This window comes from Syngnathus scovelli, chromosome 11 (assembly GCF_024217435.2).
Source record: "Syngnathus scovelli strain Florida chromosome 11, RoL_Ssco_1.2, whole genome shotgun sequence".
NCBI lineage: Eukaryota > Metazoa > Chordata > Actinopteri > Syngnathiformes > Syngnathidae > Syngnathus > Syngnathus scovelli.
In genome coordinates, this window is record NC_090857.1 from 9,766,823 (window position 1) to 9,786,505 (window position 19,683).

The window sequence follows — 19,683 nt, forward strand, 5'->3', positions numbered from 1 at the left end:
TTTCAAAAAGAAATCATGAATCATTTAATAAAGCTATTTTATGTTGCAAAAGTTTGTTTCTATTTGTTATTTTTTTGGAACGCGATTTGTACGTATATGGCTTGAAGGTGGTTGCAGTACTGTTCCGAATCTGTAGATGGAGACACTTCCCGTTTGTGGCGCTTTTCTTCCGCTCACTACACAAACAACACAAACTCAACTTCCGGGCTGGAGTTTTCAAACACTAGCTAGCTAGCCCCAATATCTAAGCTCAGGGAATTACGGCTGTCTTCTCTGTATTTGCGGTAAGTTTGTTTTGTGATGATTCGGTTATAACCTATTTTAATTTGCTTTATTTCACCATGGTATACAATGCGTCGATTTGTTCTGCTGGTAGGCCATGCTAACAAGCTCCTTGCTTTGTTTCATACATTCAAGTGATGCTAATGCTAAGCGACTAAGTTTTGGAGTCCAACCACGATTCTTGTATATTTTCTTCAGTGTCAAGATTCGCGGATGTGTTTTTTTCTTTTAAGATAGTGGCCATGCTCTCTGTTTTTGCAGCTTGTCGCTCTAGATCAGCCCGTTCGATGTCGAGCGCAAAGAGGAGAAGAGCTACTTCACCCTCCAGCAGTGTGAGCGGAGGAGGGGACCTCGATGATGTTTCCACTCCTGGAAGTGGTCGTAAAAGAAAATGGGCTTCCAGTGTTCAACCTGTTGACACGGTAAATACACGAGTTTGCCGATTAGATATTTGGACAACCTCCCTGTGCTAATTGAAGTCTTTCGCCTAGATCGCCGTATGCCACGAGCTGTTCAACGCCGTGAGGGACTACAAAGATGATCAAGGGAGAAACCTCAGTGAACATTTTCTAAGGGTACCAAAGAGAAGGTATTCAAGTATAAAACCTTGGAAGATTGCCTTTTACCTGTTTAGCATTGTTTATTATATGAATATCAGTTGTGAATATTATACTAATGGAGTGATCACTTTGTTCTCAAGAAACCTGCCTGATTACTATGAGGTGGTGTCCCAGCCGATAGACATGACAAGAATTCAGCATAAACTAAAGGCTGAAGATTATCAAGAGGTGGAGCAGCTCACGACAGACTTCCAGCTGATGTTTAACAACACCAAATCCTTTTACAAGGTATTAAATGTATAAAATCTCTCTTCTTTGGTAGCCTGAATTATATCATGTCCAGCGATTGTCATTACTCTTGTATTAATTCCTCAAATTATGATTCTTGTCATCATTGTAGAGGGACAGCGAGGAATATCAAGCAGCCTGCAAGCTGTGGGTCATCTATTTGCAGACAAGGAATGACTTTTTGCAGAGTGGAGATGGCGAAGATGACGACGACGGGGACGACATGATGGATAACCCAGGGGGGTCAACGGAAGATGAGGTCAGTGTAGTGGTGACATATTTTTCCTTTTTCAGCCTGATATCATGTGCATTAATCTGTGTTATATAAAACAAAACCTTTAACGATAACATTTGTCTTTATTGTGGTCACGTAGGCACCCTCCAGTAGCTTAAAGGAAGTCTTAGAGCAACTGCTAGCGGCGGTTGTTTTGTACACTGATCCCTCAGGTCACGTGGTCAGTAAACTCTTCGAGAAATTGCCTTCCAAATTGGTAAGTATTGATTGACTGCTCAAACAATACCGCTGTTCTGGACTACATAGAACTGCAGTCTCTCATGCCATTTTCTGTTTCTATGATAGAGTTACCCAGACTACTATGCTGTTATAAAAGATCCCATTGATCTGAGAACAATTGCTCAAAGAATCCAGGTAGGATTGAAATTGAATTATGTTGTTCAAGCCAAAGAATTGGTCTCATGTTGAAAAAATGAAAGATTCACAAATTTCCAACAATATCGTCAAAGGGATTTTATAATTGAATTAATTATGCCTTACCTCAAATAGATGCCTGGTTCTTTTTACAGTTCAAATGTTGGGGAAAAAAAAAAAAAATGAATTTTTTTTTAACATCACCATTTTCTTACTTGCTCAGACAGGGTACTATAAAAGTGTTAACGCCATGGGCAAGGACATTGACCTCATGGCCAAAAATGCCAAAACATACAATGAACCCGGATCTCAGGTTTTTAAGGTTTGTCTTTTTTTATGTATTTAATTTATTTACTCGTATAGCACATATGTATTTAATTTATTTACTTGTATAGCACGTATCAGTCCATTTGTTGTAACAATTTGTTGTGTCATATTGTAGGATGCAAACACCATCAAGAAAGTGTTCATCCAGAAGAAAACTGACCTGGAACACTCTGAACCCACTAAATCAAGTCTTCGCATCCGGTAATTTCTTTTTTGTTCATCAACAGGAACAGAAATGAACGATAACTTGCAATCAAAGCAAGGATGCATGCAAAATATAGAATAACATAGTCTAAGAATTAATGTTGCGTTGCAGTTATGTGATTAAAATTCTTCTTTTTCTTTATAAAGAAATCGCAGATCTGGCCAGGGAGATCGACTTTCTGGTGTCAGCGTAGCTCTTCAGTACGGCTCGGAAAGTGAGGATGACCCTGTGCTATCCGGTAAGCGTTGTTGGACAGCACCGACTGTAGAAATTCGATTCAAAACATTTCATGTTCCGCAGGCTCCGTGTGCTACGACGAGGGCGAGTCGGAGGCTGAGAGTCAAAGTTCTAGCATGGAGATGAGCAACCCCATCTTCCAGCTGTATGAAGCCGTGCGAGGCGCGAGGAATAGCCAGGGCCAGCTGTTTTCCGAACCCTTCCAGAATCTGCCCTCCCGCAGAGAATATCCCGACTATTACCAGCAGATAAAACAGACCATTTGTCTGCAGCAAATCAGGTAGAAGTAGTAAATGCATTTAGGGGCTCTTACAGTGGGCTTTGGTTTTAAAATCTAGTCCACAAAACTGAAATTTACTGACGTATGTGACGCATGGTACAAAATAGGTTTACACTGTGAATTTAAGTGGTTTCTTTAGTGCCATTTCCCCCCCCCTTAATTGTAGGGCAAAAATGAAGAATGGTGAATATGAAAATATGGAACAAATGGATGCCGACCTCACTTTGATGTTTGAGAATGCAAAGCGATACAACATGCCCAACTCAAGCATTTACAAACGAGCCCTCAGGCTTCAGCAGATTTTGCAGGTAATTTATTTCATCTTCCCTTGTGTTCCATTTCGTTCTGCCTTAGATCGTAATCGTCCAATGTTTCTATTTATTTATTTTTAGGCAAAAAAGAAGGAACTTCTGAGAAGAGATGATGACGATGGTGACAGTCTGCTATCATCTGATGCAGGCAGCACCAAGAGAAAAAGGTATCAAGTCATTTTCTCTCCACCTGACCTTTGCTGTGTGTTACTATTTTCTCATTTGATTCTCTCTTCCTGTTTTGAAGCCACAAGAAAAATATTAAAAAGAACCGAATGAAAGCCCTGTATGCTGCAGTGACAGACGCCAGGGAGGTGGGCACCAATCGCCGCCTTTGCGATCTGTTTATGGTCAAGCCATCCAAGAAGGACTACCCCGACTACTATAAAGTCATCCTTGAACCCATGGACCTGAAGACCATTGAGCACAACATTCGCACCGAGCGCTACGCCATAGAGGAAGCGTTGATGGATGACATGAGGTTGATGTTTCGCAATGCCCGTCATTACAACGAGGAAGGATCTCAGGTAGGACGTGTGAAGGCTATGCCACGAAAATAGCAATATTTTTATTTAATTTATTTGCGTCCGTCACTGTAGGTGTACAACGATGCAGACATCCTGGAGAAGATACTTAAAGATAAGCGCAAGGAGTTGGGACAGCCACCTGAAGAAGAGGATGTGGGCTCTCCTAAGCTAAAACTTAGTAGGTTTTATTTATTTTTATTTGATCAAGATTAGAGACCATCAAATCTGCTAACTGACTCTGACTCCGTTGTTGACTGTTTTACGTTCTTTATTTTTCCAGGAAAGAGTGGCGTCTCTCCAAAGAAGACCAAATACCTCACCCCGCTGCAGCAGAAGTTAAACGAGCTCTACGACGCCGTGCGGAACTTCACCGACCGGCGCGGCCGCCGCTTGAGCACCATCTTCCTACGGCTACCGTCTCGCGCCGAGCTGCCCGACTACTATGCCACCATCAAACGACCCATCGACATGGAGCGTCTGCGCAGCCACATGGCGGCTGGGCGCTACCAGGACGTTGAAACCCTTGCAGAGGACTTCACTGTCATGTTCAACAATGCTTGCATGTACAATGAGCCCGAGTCGTTAATCTACCGGGACGCTCTGGTGCTGCACCGGGTGCTCCTGGAGACGCGCAAGCAGCAGGAGGGAGGAGAGGATTCTGGGCCTCCCGCTGTTGGAAATCTGGTGCGTGAGATGATTAGGAACCTGCTGGTGTCAGTGCTCGGACACCAGGACGAAGAGGGCCGGTGTTACAGTGACTCGCTGGCCGAAATTTCCGCCACGGATCCGGACGCCCCAGAGAAGCCTCCGTTAAACTTTGACTTAATCAGAGTGAATGTGGAGCGTGGCCGCTACAGGAGACTGGATGTCTTCCAGGAGCATGTCTTTGAAGTGCTGCAGAAGGCCAGGAAGATGCACAGGTACACAAACTGACGTCTCACCAAGTAGCGATTTGTCTAATAAAGACAAAATGTTTGTTGAGGTTTGTTGAAGCCAAAACAACTGTACCTTTGTTTAAATATTTGGTCATTTGAATAATTGGCCTTTTACAGGACCGACTCTGAGGTATTCGATGATGCGGTGGAGCTGCAACAGTTTTTCATCAAGATTCGGGACGAACTGTGCAAGAACGGAGAGATTCTGCAGACCACCGCGCTCAACTACACCTTGAAGCACTTGCACAACGACGTGGAGCAGGAAAAGAGGGAGAAAATACCCAAAGAAATCGAGGAGGATAAGGACAAAGAGGACGAGCCAAGCAAAAGTATGTCAGACATTCCGCTTTGACGTGTTGACTTAAGTCTGAAATGTGAACTCATCTTCTCCCCCAAAAAGGTTCAAAGGAGAAGAACCTGCCAAGTGAAGTGTGGCGGCCTGAAGCGCATACAGATCTGGTGTACAAGCAGCAATGCACCTTTGAGAACACCACCTACCAAGTGGGCGAGTATGTCTATGTGCACCCGTCCGAGGCCAACCTGAAGCCTCACATCGTCTTGATCGAGCGTCTTTGGGAGGATGACCAAGGTTACTCAACTCGATGAATTAATCAAATCTACTTGGGACCAAAATTGACTAGCAGCTAATCTCATTTTGTTTTTCTGTATGAAGGTGAGAAGTGGCTCTATGGCTGCTGGTTTTATAGGCCGAGAGAAACCTTCCACATGGCCACTCGCAAGTTCCTGGAAAATGAGGTCTTCAAGAGTGACTATTACAACCGAGTGTCCTTTAGTCAAGTCCTGGGCAAATGTGTGATCATGTTTGTGAAGGTAAGCGTGAAAGATGCAACGATAATTCCCTCTTGATTTCCGCTCATCAGGGTTGTCCGACAAATTATAGGATTATTTCAAACTGCAACCGGAGGGCTTCAAAGCCGAGGACGTGTACGTTTGCGAATCCCGATACACCGCCAGGTGCAAGCTGTTCAAGAAGATCAAGATATGGGCTGTGCCGCCGAGCCCCGTCAGATTCATCCCTCGAGACGTGCCCCTGCCCGTCGTCCGCATCGCATCCATGTTTGCCAAGCCTGACCTGGAGAAACTTGAGAAAATCACGTTTGCAGACAACAGCAGTTTTGTAGACAAGGTGAGCTTTTAACTTGGCTGCTTCTGGATGTATTTTGTTGATCATGCAGTTCCCTACTAAATCTGCTTGTCATCCACTTTGAGCCTATCCATGGGGTAAACGCAGGAGCAAATAAACACACGTTCAGTACTTTGACATTAGCCTCGCACATGTGCTCCCATTTATCTACGAACAATGAGTGTAAAGGAAGAGTGGGGACCGTATAAATATTTAAAGACAAATGTTAATTGGACTTAATGAAGTGGCTGTGTGCATTTGGCAAGCTGTGAGGTATTTAACCTGAGCTATGAGAGTGTCAAGTCATGACTGTGTGTCTTTAATATTTTAGGAGAGGGAGGATGTCCCCATGGAGGTGAACGGTGCAGAGCCAGGTTGCCAATATTATGAACAGTTGCGCTACAACGATGTGTGGTTCAAAATTGGGGACTGCGTTTACATCCAGTCGCATGGCCTCTCCAAGCCTCGGGTTGCCAGGTAACAGTGTTTCAATATTGTTGTTTGGAGTAATCTGCTTGTGTGACCTTTTTGAGCGTCGCTCCCTTTGATTGGGATGTAGGTTGGAGAAACTTTGGGTGCAGAACGGAACCACTTTCTTCTTTGGGCCCATTTTCATTCACCCAGAGGAGACTGCACACGAGCCCACGAAGATGTTCTACAAGAGAGAAGTGTTTCTCAGCCACCTGGAGGAGACTTTGTCCATGAAGTGCGTCATAGGTACTGTGCTCATCCTGAACAAAGCCAATATATCACTTCTGCACATTTTCTTTCTTTTATTTCAATGTTGGATGTCATTGTTTGTTCTCTCAGGCAAATGCATGGTGTCCTCGTTCAAAGACTACCTGTCATGCAGACCGACCGAGGTTGCAGAAGATGATAATCTTCTTTGTGAGAGTCGCTACATAGACTCAGAGAAACAAGTGAAAAAGTTCAAGGGGCTGAAGCGCTTCTCGTACTCTTCCAAAGTGGTGGAGGATGAGGTCTATTATTTCAGGTGAGTCCACTTGTACAAAGAGCTCCAAAGCAGAGGTGATACAAGGATGAATTTATTATTTAGTTATTTTTATTTTTTGCTGTCTGCAGGAAATTAATAGTTCCACAGAAAGAAGCGTCTCCCTTTTTGAATAAGAAGATTGCTGAGCTTGAGGTGAAACTAGCAGATGTAGAGGATGGAGATGATGACATAGAAGACATGGACGATGAAGATGAGGGCATGGAAATGCCTTCAATGCCTCAACTGCAAACGTCGCTCACCAGCGATATGGATGGCTTGCCTTACACACCTTCTCAGGTATACATCCACAGACCGCTGAATCTCACAACAAATTATTTTCATATTTTTCATATATATATTTTTTTTAATAGTCCACACCAAAGATTAAAGGCTTGTCAAAGAAGGAAGGCGCCAAGAGGAAGATCAACATGAGCGGCTACATCCTCTTCAGCAGTGAAATGCGGGCAGTCATCAAGGCTCGACACCCGGACTTTTCTTTCGGTGAACTGAGTCGTCTGGTGGGCACCGAGTGGAGGAACCTGGAAGCCGTCAAGAAAGCAGACTATGAAGGTTGAACCCTGCAGAAGACAACATAAGCTCCTGCTCCCGAATTGCCGTGACCATTTGTGTTTTGTCGCAGAACGGGCAGCCAAAATCGTGGAGCAACAGGAACGGGAAAGGCCAGCCCTGAAGCAAGTGTCCCCAAGATCAGGTACCCCCGTAGGGTCACTGATGGGGGTCGTGCCTTCGCCTAGCACTATGGGCATGATAAACCAGACCATGACACCTATGTCAGGTAACCCCTCTCAGAGTGTTTGACTAGATGGCAGCAAGGAAATGAGGCAGGACAATTTCAAAACTCTTTAATCTTTTAAAGAAATGCAACTGTGCTAAAGCTCTTCTTTTATTTTTTTTATTTTTATTTTTTATATTTTGTTGCCTTGCGTTTAATGCTTGTCACATTTTATTGTCGCTAACATCTCGTTTAAAACTGCATGACAATGCATGAATAACCATTTGAACTGTAAATCTTCCATTCTTGTTTTGCCTGCTAACACTCATTTCTTACTCCAGTCCCTTTCACACAAAGAGCCTATGGTTTTATCACAAACGAAATGTTTTCAAAATTCCTCTGGACACTTTTAGCATTGTAGTTTTTAATACTTGACCGCAATCCCTCCAGTTGTCACATAATCGCTGGTTATGGAGATTATATCAAATAAGCCTGTGATACCAAAAGATAGTGATTGTATTATAATTGGGCCTGCGTTATTTTATACACATCACAAACACATCCAATGCAAACTTGACATTGTTTGAAGTATGTTTATCGGTCTGAAAAAAATGGTATCAAACATCCCTAATCAAAAGCTAACGTAAATGACCAAAGATGTTTACAGACTGCTCCCCCCATTCCTAGGCTTTTGTGTGAAAGTGTGTACAACGGTAGTGCATGTCACGTCATAGCCAGCTGCATGTCACTTATGCATGAATATGTTGTCATCCTCTCCTCGCCCTCTTCCCCCAAGGCATGATGGGAGCTTACGGGCCACCTTACATGCCCATGCAGGGCCCCCATGAGGGTTTGTTGAGTGTGGCCCCAATGTCACCTTACCAAGCAGGTGGCCCCCACCTACCTCCTCACCATCTCCATCAAGGTGGTATGCCCGGGTACCCGGGCATGCTTCATCATGGTAAGGGTTTACTATGGTAGCCACACCTTCACTGGTTGTGGTCTGCGTTTGCTCCATGTGACCAGGTGTGGCACATGCGGTCTTTACATTCACACGACTGACGCATGTGATAATATTGGCACCCAACTACTAACTAACATTCAGCTGAAGTCACTATACATACAATGTTCCTTTATTTTTGTCTCATTTAAAAGTTACAGGTGACCATGTAGTTGCTCGACATAGAGTAATGAGTTCTCCTTTAATAGGCATGATGGGCGCTGCTGTCAACGGCATGTCAGGAAGTCCCGCTCCAGGAGGCTACATGCAGCAAGTGAGTGTAAAAATTTTATTTCCACTGCCCCTAAGATCTGTCGTTTGAAGAAAAAGATAATGATGGTTATACACGCTAATTAATGAATCATTTCAATTGTGTTTTACCTAAAATGTTCGAATAAAACAAAATCTCTCCATTTCAGTCAGGGATGTTCAGCCCAGGGCAGCATGCTCCCCCACCTTACCCAGGACAGGGTCAGACCCCACCCATGTTTGTTGCTCCACCGCCAAAGACTCAGAGGGTTCTGCACTCAGAGGCCTACCTGAAGTATATCGAAGGCCTGAATTCCGACTCCAGCACCGTCAGCAAGTGGGACCAGACACTGAAAGGTTTGAAAGTAGGCTGCTCTTAGCCCTATGATAGTGTCTTTGAAATGATTTTCACTACTTTCACGTAGCTTTTATTTGGCAGTGAAAATTCCGAATCCAAAACTTGTCTCCACAACAGCTCAAAGGCGAGACGCTCACATGACCAAAGAGCAAGAAAGCCGGCTGCCAGCTCATTGGCTGAAGAGCAAAGGAGCCCACGCCACAATGGCTGACGCGCTGTGGCGCCTGCGTGACCTGATGCTGAGGGACTCTCTAAACATTTGTCAGGCATACAATGTGTGATGTGTAGGACTCGCACCACTTTTAACCGCAACTCTTCATGACCCTTCATGAACTGTAGACCCTAGAAGCAATATTTTGCAGTAATTGCTAACCAGTTTTATATTTATTAGTAACTACAGTATAATGAGCTGAATAGTTTGTGCATTTTCATTTTTTTTACCCTGCTGGTTACGTTTTCTGCAAAACAAGTGTTCTCGCCAATTGCTACTGTTAAAATAAACTTATGAATACTATTTAATAAGTACTTGCACTTGTTATTGTGGTGAATAGAACCCAACAACATCAACATGACATCTCAAATAGACTTCTTCCCATTTAGAACAAGGACATATATTTATATATATTTATTGCCCCTACTTTATTTTGGAAACACTTCCGCTTTCAATGACGTGACTTCCCGAAGCCCGGCTTAACATCGAGCCATTCTCTTTAGTGTTTGCCCTGTCTCCCCCATGCCCACCTCTCCACAGCCCACAGTTTGACTTCAAAATTGCATAAATGAGCCCTTAAAAGTGGCCTTTTAGGATCTTTGACGACACCGAGCCAGTGTCCTATTGAAAAGCTTCAAACCTGACAGGAGAACGCAAAGGTAAGGCTTTGCTTTGTGCAGACTTTTTCTAGGCTAACCTAGCAAAGCTAGCACTTTTGTCGGCTTGTTCGGGTCTCCGATGGGGGAGAAAAATGAGAATACTTTCTTACCCGCGTGTGTTGTAGGGAGTGCATTGTCAACTGTTTTTGTTTGTAGGCGTCTTGTTCATTTTTGCATTGAAACCGTTGATTCGCATCGTAGTGCGATAAATTCAATATTAAACAAAGGGTTTGAAGTGGTTAGGGTTAGGGTCCCTGCATTAGCCAAAGAACGCTATGTATCACCCGGCGGCCTCTTTTCAACACAGACTCAATATTTATTTATTGTCATGAAAAATGAGCATGCATGTGTGCAGTGATGAGTGTATGCATAATTCTTGCAAGCTTTCTTGCTAGCTCACAGTCTACCAGTCCACTCCCACTTAGTCAATGAAATAAAAAATAGATTTAATAAAGTCTGTGATTTTTTTTTTTTTCTTTCGTGTTCCAACACCCATGAAGGGTTTGTAGTATATCACTAATGGAGCTTTTCGGAAAACAAATTAGACTGAACATTTGTGCATCTCTGCTGAGAAAAATAAGTAGAGCTTTGTTAGAGGGGGAACCCTGCCGTGTGTGTCTTAAATGATAGCTGATATCACTTAAAAACTCTGTTGATCGCAAAATCTTATATCAAATATCAAGATTAGAAACTGCTACAAAGTTTTGGGGGATTTTCTGGCTTTGGTCAGTGGCGCTTGCTTAATTCCACTTGTCCACATTCCAAAACATTTCATCCCCTAAATTGTGTAGCAGTGTTTCTGAATGAAACATTGCTTAAAATGAAATCATAACAATTTATAACAATACAAAACATTTGTAACAATAACGTTAATAACATATTAACCATATATTACAATTGTTATCAGGTTAAATGTTTTGGGGGGGCTTTCGTCACAGTTCCACAAAGGTTTGAGATTGTATTTGCTCGCGCAATCAATTGCTTTTAGTTAGTTTAGTTTTACTAGTTATGTGTTAGGTTTCTACCATGATTTTATTCCTCATTTATAAAAGAGTCCAAATCTATCCTCTTTTCTATTAACAGTTCCCCTGTCATTGCTACACTGAAAGGTTACCTGATCAACCTATAACAGCCAAGATGTCCCAGCTCCAATTCCAGTGTCCGGCCAGTCCCATGCCGGCCGCCCCTGCCCCACTGCAACCTGGGCAGCCTCAGATGAGGCCACCTTTTAGCATCCCCTGTGCCGCCAGCACGTTAGCGTCGGAGAGTGCCGGCCAGCCAGTCAGGAGTTCGGCACTCCCTGCGGGCTCAGCCACTCCCTACACAACCGTCACAGGTTTGTTTTTTCAGAAAGCTACCCTCTTTTTCAAATTGATGTATGAATTGAAACAACATATTGATGGGAAACTTATGCAATTTCATTATTAGATGTAATGTTTTTTTTATTTTTTTTGTTCAAATTGTCATAAAACCATTGGAAATATTTTAAAGGGAAGTTACCTAGTTTCAACAGTAAAATGGTCATTCTAACACAGTGGTTCTTAACCTGGGTTCGATCAAATGTCCTCTAAAACTTCAAGGACATTTGACTTCAAAGTTTCCACTGTGTTTGGCATTAGTAATTCATTTATAGAAGTCTTTCTAGTCATGTATTTTCTTTCTTTTTTTTGTTCCAGTATCTAACATGGCAAACCCTAAAGAGAAGACCCCCATGTGTTTGGTGAATGAATTAGCCCGTTTCAACAAGCTCCAACCTGAGTATAAGCTACTGAGCGAGCAGGGACCAGCTCACTGCAAAGTACGTTGAGCGAATCTTTTACCGAGCTTCATTATTATTATATGGAGATCTATATTCCTTGTCGCCGTCAGATTTTCTCTGTGCGACTCACCCTGGGAGATCAGCACTGGGATGCTGAGGGGACCAGCATCAAGAAAGCCCAGCATTCCGCTGCTACATCTGCCTTGGCTGAGAGTGTCCTTCCAAAGCCCACGATTAGGACGCCACGCAACACAGGCAAGAACTCAGGTCGGTTCCTCCCACTGCTCCGCCAACAAATATATCAGTTTTTGCTCTAATGTGTACTTATATCAGTATTGGTTCCTCCTGGTAGATGGTATGATTCAAATCATGGAGTTGAACGCACTGTGCTCAAAACTTAGTAAAAAGCCCATTTACAAACCCGTCGACCATTACCCGATGAGACCAGCACACATGAGTTATGGCGTCCGTGTCCCAGGGCCCTATCAGCGCTCTATGCAACAGTAAGCTTGGCTCATTTACTGTCCACCTACTGTTTATTTTTTTATTTGTTTTAACAAAACATTAACTGTGTGCGCAGCTACTACTACCCATTTCCCCCCATGGGACCAATGATCTACCACATGGAACTATCCATCGGAGGCCAGCAGTTTGTGGGGAAGGGGCGCACGCGGCAGCTCGCCAAGCAGGACGCTGCCATGAGGGCCCTGAAAGTGCTGCAGAGTGAGCCCTTATTGCAGCAAATGCCAGAGGTGAGAGGCGTGCGCTCGGCATTCCCATTGACTCTTTTAATCCAAATTCAATGTGTTTTCATCGCAGGTAAACGAAGAGCCCGAAGAAGAAAACCTCAACAAGTCAGAAATCAGTCAAGTGTTTGAGATTGCACTGAAGCGCAACCTTCCTGTCAATTTTGAGGTATCACCAATTTTGATTGCAACACATTGGCAGGGCACTTGCCAACTGTCAATGTCATGCAGGTGTTAAAAGAAGAAGGCCCGCCTCACATCAAGAGCTTTGTGGTGCGCGTCACAGTGGGAGAGTTCACCGGAGAGGGCGAGGGTAAGAGTAAGAAGATCGCAAAGAAGTTGGCAGCTGCCGCCGTGCTTGGGGACTTGAAGAAGCTACCTCACATACCCAGCGTGGAGAGGACGCTACCACGCATCAAGAAGAAAACCAAATCCATTATTAAGGTACTCCTCAAATGTTGCACACGAATTTCAAAACGGAAATAGAAAAGTATGGCATAAATGTGACAAATATATTCGATCAAGCAAATGGGAAATCTAATAACATCGTAAACTTCTCTCATTTATTTTACAGCACCCTAAATGCTAAAACAAAGCATATTTCTACAGTTAATTTCTTTTATAAATAAATAAATGAATAAAACAAGAAATGGCCGGATGAAAAAGGCAGCGCCATGCACGGGTGGCTCCAGGCTAAATGTCTTCACATTTAAGTGCACAAGCCAAATGTAACAGAATAAAGTAACTAGAGCATACTGATTCTTGATTAGATGTCAACACTTGAACTAAAGCAGCCAAGTGACAAGCATTTCCCACCCACTCAATTTTTGTTGGATACATTATGCAGTATTGTATGTTTGCATTGCTTCAAAACTGTGACAGTTTTCTTTTAAAACATAAAAAAAAAAATGTGTTTACAAGCCAGTCTTACACATGTCACCCGCAGCTGCAGACCAGCCCGGAATACGGCCAGGGAATGAATCCCATCAGCCGTCTGGCGCAGATCCAGCAGGCCAAGAAGGAGAAGGAGCCTGAATACAGCATGGTGACGGAGCGAGGGCTGCCGCGGCGTCGAGAGTTTGTCATGCAAGTGAGTTTTGCGGCAACCCAAGCAGTCGTCTGTCCTCTCCAATGAGACCTTTTTGCACTGCTCTTGGTCTTCTTGGTGTTTACCCGGCACAAACTTGTTTTTTTTTTGGGAAATGGTTGCTTAGCAGCTGACCAGAAGGTAGCCTGGAGCGTTTGCCTGCAAAGTGTGAAGTAGACTTCATTTCAGCTGTTTGACGTCACAGAAACAATGAATGGATTTAATGGAATGCTAAGTGCAATGTGAAAGGGCCTCTCAAATGTTACCCTCTAATTTAATGTGTGTTGCCTGTATGTTTTTGTTACAGGTGAGTGTTTGCGGCCAGTCTGCAGAGGGCATGGGGCCGAGCAAAAAAGTGGCCAAAAAGAACGCGGCAGAGAAGATGTTGGAGATGCTAGGATACAAAGTGCCTCAGCCGCAGCCTCCTAAACCCGCACTTAAAACTGAAGAGAGGGTAACTATTTGTCCTTTTGGGTCATACAACAACATAATCCTATTTGAATGTTTAAGCTTTAATGTTTGTTCTTCAGACCCCTGTGAAAAAGCCCGGTGATGGACGCAAGGTGACATTCTTTGAGCCTGGCTCTGTGGAGGAGGTGCCACCGGGTGAGTGCTAGTGGTTGGAATGTGCAAATTGTTACGCCCTTCCTGTTTTAGTCACATCCTCCCGCAATATTTTTCAGGTTCCAAGGAAGAGGAGTTCCGCCTGCCTTACTTGAGCCACCAGCAGCTTCCCGCCGGCATCCTGCCCATGGTTCCAGAGGTGGCTCAAGCAGTGGGGGCCTGCCAAGGACCTCAGGCCAAGGACTACGCCCGAGCAACACCAAACCCAGGCAAGGCCACCGTCACTGCGCTAATTGCCAACGAGCTGCTGTACGCCGGCACATCCCACACAGCTGAGGTTATCCTAAAGAGCAAAAATATACAGACGCCAAACGGGCCCCTCACCAGGCCCTCGGAACAGCTCGCTTACCTTGCGTCTGTGCAGGGCCTGCAGGTAGCCGGCGTCTTCAATGCCTTCAGACACTCATTCAGCTCGGCCTTGCGTACCTAACAGTTCAAACATCTTCTTATTTGCTTGCAGGTGGAATACAAAGATTTCCCGAAAAATAATAAGAATGAGTTTGTATCACTAATAAACTGTTCCTCCCAGCCACCGCTCATTAGCCATGGAATGGGAAAAAATATAGAATCCTGTCATGATATGGTAAGACGTGGTCTCATTTCTATTTTCTACAAGTTTTTGTACAGTGTAAAAGTTGAACACAAGGCATTCTGTGATACTGGTTGTCCTAATTTCAAAAGCATATTCTCACCATAGAAAATAATATGACGAATTCCAGACTCAAACTATTCACCGTCATAAACTGTCATTAACTGTACAGGCAATTTTGAAGTAACCTTTAACCTTCATGCCGAACCTGCTGTTAGCCACAGCTCACGCCCGGACACTCGCGCTCTCAGACTTGCCAATGTCTTAGCCACCCCGCTGCCTCTGTCATCTTCGTTGTTTGTGTGCATTAAAAAAAAAAAATGTTGACTGCTCACTGAGCTGTAAGATGAAATACGTATGTTGAGGTTATGGTCCTAGACTTTTTTTTTTTTTAAATTGGCCTGCATTTTGGTTGAATTTCTATTTGTACCACTTAATTTGTCGCTAGTTGAACTAATTGTACTTGGTAACATGTAACGGACAGCACATCATCTAAACAGCTGGAAAAAGACATCAATTACTCTTCTTCACCTCTACAGGCCGCACTTAATGTATTGAAACTGCTGTCAGAGTACGACCAGCTGTTAAACGAGCGGACGGGAAACGGAACAGCCTCCGGGTAAGCCTCTTTTCTTCATTGATTGTCAACGCGGCGGAGGAGACCAGTAGCTCAATTACCAGCCTTGTTTCTGACAGATGTGGCAAACAGGAGGTTGAGGGCGAGCTGCACCCAAAACCGGCTAACTCAAGCACACTGGCCCCGCCCCTGGATGGCAGCGTTTAGACCATCACATTGGCTTGACTGTAAAAGCACTCGTGAAAACTTGAAGACACTGTTCCAAGTCGCTGCAGGACATTTTTGGCGGTGGCCATGCCTCACCGTTTGCATCGTGCTCACAGTTAAACAAGATTGAAGTGAACATTTTGGTTTTGCTCTCCTTGATGTTGTTTAATTGTACATTGTTTTTGCTGCTCACTCGTGAGAGGAGCTGCATCCTAGCCAGTGATTCGGGGCTTCACTTCGTGTAACAAACTGTGAATTACGTCCTGTTAACACTCGTTTTAAATATGTTTTATTACTGCCATTCATTAAAAAGACTCCCATTTGTTTTGTTTTCCCCATGATGGCTAGGATGCAGCTTTCGATGGTTCTGCAGTGCTTTCGCTCAAAAACCCACAAGTGACGTGTTACCAACATTTACCATGCAGGGCCGGGAAGAAAGAGTGTGTCACTACAAATAAACGTAGCGTGTGATGTAACATGATGTCTCTTTCCACTGTTCATGGCGGGGCAGTCTTAACTCCCTTTCCCCTCCTTGATGTCGGCCTCCCGTCTCTTTTGCTCCTTATGGAAATAAACCTGTGTGCTCATATGCACGAAACAAATGTCTGCATTATCTCGTCTTTATTCTTTCCAGGTCAGTGCTGGGCCAATTTTTTTTTTTTTTTTTTTAGGCAGGGTGCACTGGGTGGCAGAAGGTACAACAAACCTGTGAATCCATTCGTTGCTATACTTTAAATGTAAAACCTTTGTGTCCATTTAGACAATGTAGTTTTTTTTTAATTGTGTGAACACATACAACATAGCAGTTCCAGAATTGCGTTATTTAACTTCTTTGTTTGAGTGGACCTAATGCAGAGCTGATAACCACTTGTCTGAGTCGTCACCTCGCCTTCTGCAGTTGTCCTGAACTTCAATATGTGAGTAAATCCTGGCAGTACAGAAGTAAGTTTTTCTTTGTGTTAAATGTCTTCTGTTTTTAACATGCAAAGATTGAAAACCTATGCAAGTGAATTAACACCATTTGACATTTGTTTCTTCTTGGCCTCAATGAAGGGATACATGCACTTGTCGGAGCCCATGAAACGATACGAAACCACGTTGGATTCCCATGGCAGTAACCTGAAAGACAACCAAAAAAAAAACCCATAAGACGGTTTGGGTCAGCGTTAGTGGGACGAGACACGGTACTGACGCTCTGCAGATCCCCGGTAGGTAAGTGAGACGTGGAATGCACACTAGGGGTTGGTCGATGAGGATGGCGTTCATGGCCTGCTCCACACAGTACTGAGGCTCCAGAGGGGGCAGAACAAACTCCATCTCCTCTCTGTTGGTAGTCCGGAGAATAGAAAATAATTTAAAATGAGGCTGACCTATTTATAGATATGTTTTTTGGTAGAGGGCAGACTTCAGTTTTTCGTGGTGAATGCTGACTGGTGGTTTTTCAATTACAGTGAATTATTTTCCAAAATTATTCAGCTATTCAAAGTTCAGCTTCACTTGTAGGATGTATGGGATTAGAAATAACATCGACACACCTTATCTTGCAGCCCTCAAACATGCCCGTGTCCACAATGTAAGGGCACACCAGAGTGGTCTTCACGCCTTCCACTTCCTCAGCCAGCAGCTCGTGAGCCAGAGATTCGTGGAAACCCACCGCAGCAAACTTACTGGCACAGTAGTCCTGTCTCAGGTAGGAGAAACAATCATTTAGAATGGATTTTTTTGAAGAAAAAAAAAAATCAATTTGCAATAAATGTGTTGCAGGTTGTGGTCCAATCCACATTCACCTCGACACAGGCTGTACTGAAGAGGCCCAGCACGCTGGCGATGGTCACAATGTGGCCGTGATCTTGGGCCTTCATCTGAGGCAGGAAGGCCTTCACTGTCTGGCATACGCACCAACAAGCAAAGTGATGTCGAGGTATGTAACGTCAAAGAGTGATTTAACTAAACGTTGCTCAACGTGAAGGACGCTTTTGTTGCGTGAGCAGCTTCACATTAAGAGGATTGTGACTGTTGCTGTGAATGGGATTGTGTTAGTGCGCCTTATTTTTTAACAACAATAACCTGCTGTGTGCCAGTAACTGATGATGAAAATATATTATGCAATTCAATCTTATTTTGTCATTAAATTTAATGTGTTTGCCTGATATTGATATCATGATACGTACATAGAAGAAACAATATGTGATTTAATTTTTTGCAGTAGTTGTGGACTTCTCTAGATCATGGCATTGTTAAAAACACATTTATGATTGTTTATCTGTGAGATGATAAAGAATATTGTAAGTAAAAAAAAAAATCCCTTAAACTTGTAGTTAAAGCCACATAACAAATTGCTCTCCGTACAAATATTTCCAAATAAACAAAGGTTCACCTCACCCAGAAGAGCGCGAGACAGTTGACCTTAATGGTCTTCTCGATGAGCTCATCCGGACAGTCCAGTACTCGTTGGCCCGCGACCACCCCGGCGTTGTTCACGAGCATGGTGACATCCCGGCCTAGGTCCTTCCGCACCACATCCGCGTAGCGATACACTTCCTCTCGTTTGGTGACATCCACAGTGTAAGCGTGCGCCTTGCCCCCCAAGTCACGCACCAATTTAGCCGTGTTCTCGTTGGCCACGGCGTCCACGTCCCACAGCACCACCTCGGCGCCTTGCTTAGTGAACTCCTGGGCAAAGAGACGACCCAGGCCTCCTCCCGAACCGGTGATCAGCACTAGCTCACCGTCGATGGGTTTAATGCGCGGACGCAGCACGGCCCGTAAAGTGTTACGCAGGATGAAGTAAATAATATCCAGCAGCATCATCTGCAAGTCCATGAGGAATATCATGGTTGCTCACCTTGACTCTTGCTGACTTTCACAAACAGGTTGAGAGCACGCAGACGGCCCGAGCTGCTGTTTGAGCCGTCTGTGGCCCTCAGCCTCCATCCTGCTGGTTTTAAACACCCTCCTCCCAGATTAGAAGAAATACTTTGAGCTCCTCATTACAGCTGCTTTAAGCTGTCGGTGTACTTTATGCGTATGCACCAATGCCAAAGGAAATAGTGTGTAGAATGTAAGTCTTTGTACGGAGAGAGGTCACAGTTTTCTACATGTACACGTGAAACTCAAACAGTACTTACGCTAAGCAGACAGTTTATTAGGTACCCCACGAAAATCCGACTTTGTCCTTTATACAGAAAATTAGGATAGAATTGCCAAATTTCCACAAGTAAGGGCTGAGGCGGGTTTTTCCATGTTATCCAAAAATGTAATATGCTATTTATTGAGGGCTGAAACAAAACAAAAGTAACGCCACATGAGGAAATTATGGTTGCTTTTTGCAATGAGTTCAATTTCAATTGTGGTGTGTGAAAAGCGACACGTTTTATTGGCAGTTTGAGAGCATAAGTAGATTATGATTTTGAACTGTGGTGCCATTACACCACAGGGATTGTTTTTTTTTTTTTTCCGCCCCCTCCCAACACTGGCGAACTTGTTTCACATTCAATGTTTGGAATGTGAGCCATGTATGTATACAATGAGTCACAATTCAGTAGTCCTAAAAATGTCAAGTTCACATGATCACATTTTTCTGTTTACAACAACAATAACAAAAATACTTGCAATAGGAGAGGAAATCATATAATACTATTTAGTGATTTCCTTCAGCCTCTTGTGCCCTTCACACACATTTCAGTTTGGCCTTCACTGTCCACACAGTTGGTATTTTTTGCATGAATAAACTCAAACCACGGGAGTTACATTAAGATGCCCTTTTCAAAATCCGTTTGACGCACACGCCTAGTGAGCATATCAGTCGAGAGACCGATAATGCTCATCAGTTTTAAGCAAACGCATAGCGGCTTTAAACTGTGCTGTTGCCATGGAGACAGTGACTCAGAGAACCACACATCTCTCCAATGGCAGCTTGTTGCCTCAACTTTGATCTCTTATTTATTTTTTTATTCAATACCACTATTATTTATTTTCATAGTGTCTATTCTAAATTAAGTGTATTATTAACTATGGTGTTAGCTTGACTTAATGCCTGCACAGGAGAAAGGCAAAGATAAGAAAAACATATCTCAACATCAAAAACATTGTATGCTATTAAAGACCATAATGTAGTCAGGCGCTATATCGAATAGACTTTCGAT

The 19,683-nt window shown here is 43.6% G+C and overlaps 3 protein-coding genes across 7 annotated transcripts; 2 read left to right on the forward strand and 1 right to left on the reverse strand.

The window, feature by feature from the left end:
* The first annotated feature begins 160 nt into the window (after window positions 1-160).
* Window positions 161-9,593, forward strand: LOC125977502 (protein polybromo-1). Of its 4 annotated transcripts, none has more exons than XM_049734036.2 (30): window positions 161-284; window positions 544-704; window positions 774-871; window positions 983-1,130; window positions 1,243-1,389; window positions 1,505-1,621; window positions 1,711-1,779; window positions 2,003-2,101; window positions 2,222-2,307; window positions 2,458-2,549; window positions 2,612-2,828; window positions 2,995-3,136; window positions 3,221-3,306; window positions 3,387-3,666; window positions 3,739-3,844; window positions 3,947-4,586; window positions 4,719-4,930; window positions 5,002-5,190; window positions 5,275-5,432; window positions 5,503-5,748; window positions 6,077-6,222; window positions 6,305-6,462; window positions 6,556-6,739; window positions 6,829-7,036; window positions 7,111-7,309; window positions 7,380-7,535; window positions 8,269-8,433; window positions 8,682-8,746; window positions 8,892-9,086; window positions 9,197-9,593. In XM_049734036.2, exons 2-30 carry the CDS (start codon window positions 570-572, stop codon window positions 9,218-9,220), a joined length of 4,767 nt encoding a protein of 1,588 aa, XP_049589993.1. In that variant the 5' UTR covers window positions 161-284; window positions 544-569; the 3' UTR covers window positions 9,221-9,593. The 4 variants fall into 4 exon arrangements, with proteins under 4 accessions (XP_049589993.1, XP_049589991.1, XP_049589992.1 ...); XM_049734034.2 differs by having other exon boundaries at window positions 8,892-9,078; XM_049734035.2 differs by having other exon boundaries at window positions 7,380-7,451; window positions 8,892-9,078.
* A 155-nt stretch (window positions 9,594-9,748) lies between these two features.
* stau1 (staufen double-stranded RNA binding protein 1) lies at window positions 9,749-16,140 on the forward strand. Of its 2 annotated transcripts, none has more exons than XM_049734061.2 (15): window positions 9,749-9,949; window positions 11,059-11,285; window positions 11,626-11,747; window positions 11,819-11,975; window positions 12,061-12,211; window positions 12,289-12,460; window positions 12,528-12,623; window positions 12,686-12,898; window positions 13,401-13,544; window positions 13,849-13,995; window positions 14,072-14,147; window positions 14,225-14,538; window positions 14,626-14,748; window positions 15,294-15,373; window positions 15,451-16,140. In XM_049734061.2, the coding sequence occupies exons 2-15, from the start codon at window positions 11,087-11,089 to the stop codon at window positions 15,536-15,538; spliced, it is 2,082 nt and encodes a 693-aa protein (XP_049590018.1). In that variant the 5' UTR covers window positions 9,749-9,949; window positions 11,059-11,086; the 3' UTR covers window positions 15,539-16,140. The 2 variants fall into 2 exon arrangements, with proteins under 2 accessions (XP_049590018.1, XP_049590017.1); XM_049734060.2 differs by having other exon boundaries at window positions 9,750-9,949; window positions 11,033-11,285.
* Window positions 15,915-18,515, reverse strand: rdh20 (retinol dehydrogenase 20). The gene is made up of 5 exons (XM_049734064.2): window positions 17,921-18,515; window positions 17,326-17,424; window positions 17,074-17,219; window positions 16,731-16,862; window positions 15,915-16,657 (listed from the first exon to the last, which is right to left on the reverse strand). Exons 1-5 carry the CDS (start codon window positions 18,371-18,373, stop codon window positions 16,537-16,539), a joined length of 951 nt encoding a protein of 316 aa, XP_049590021.1. The 5' UTR covers window positions 18,374-18,515; the 3' UTR covers window positions 15,915-16,536.
* Between the last annotated feature and the right edge of the window lie 1,168 nt (window positions 18,516-19,683).

Coding starts and splice junctions, on each gene's coding strand:
- stau1 (XM_049734061.2), top strand. CDS start 11,087: ATGTCCCAGCTCCAATTCCAGTGTCCGGCCAGTCCCATGCCGGCCGCC. Junction 11,286..11,625: donor TCCCTACACAACCGTCACAG/GTTTGTTTTTTC, acceptor TTTTTGTTCCAG/TATCTAACATGGCAAACCCT. Junction 14,539..14,625: donor CGTCTGTGCAGGGCCTGCAG/GTAGCCGGCGTC, acceptor ATTTGCTTGCAG/GTGGAATACAAAGATTTCCC.
- rdh20 (XM_049734064.2), bottom strand. CDS start 18,373: ATGATATTCCTCATGGACTTGCAGATGATGCTGCTGGATATTATTTAC. Junction 16,863..17,073: donor TTTGAGGGCTGCAAGATAAG/GTGTGTCGATGT, acceptor GACTACCAACAG/AGAGGAGATGGAGTTTGTTC. Junction 16,658..16,730: donor CTACCGGGGATCTGCAGAGC/GTCAGTACCGTG, acceptor GTTGTCTTTCAG/GTTACTGCCATGGGAATCCA.
- LOC125977502 (XM_049734034.2), top strand. CDS start 570: ATGTCGAGCGCAAAGAGGAGAAGAGCTACTTCACCCTCCAGCAGTGTG. Junction 872..982: donor CTAAGGGTACCAAAGAGAAG/GTATTCAAGTAT, acceptor TTTGTTCTCAAG/AAACCTGCCTGATTACTATG. Junction 1,622..1,710: donor AGAAATTGCCTTCCAAATTG/GTAAGTATTGAT, acceptor TTTCTATGATAG/AGTTACCCAGACTACTATGC.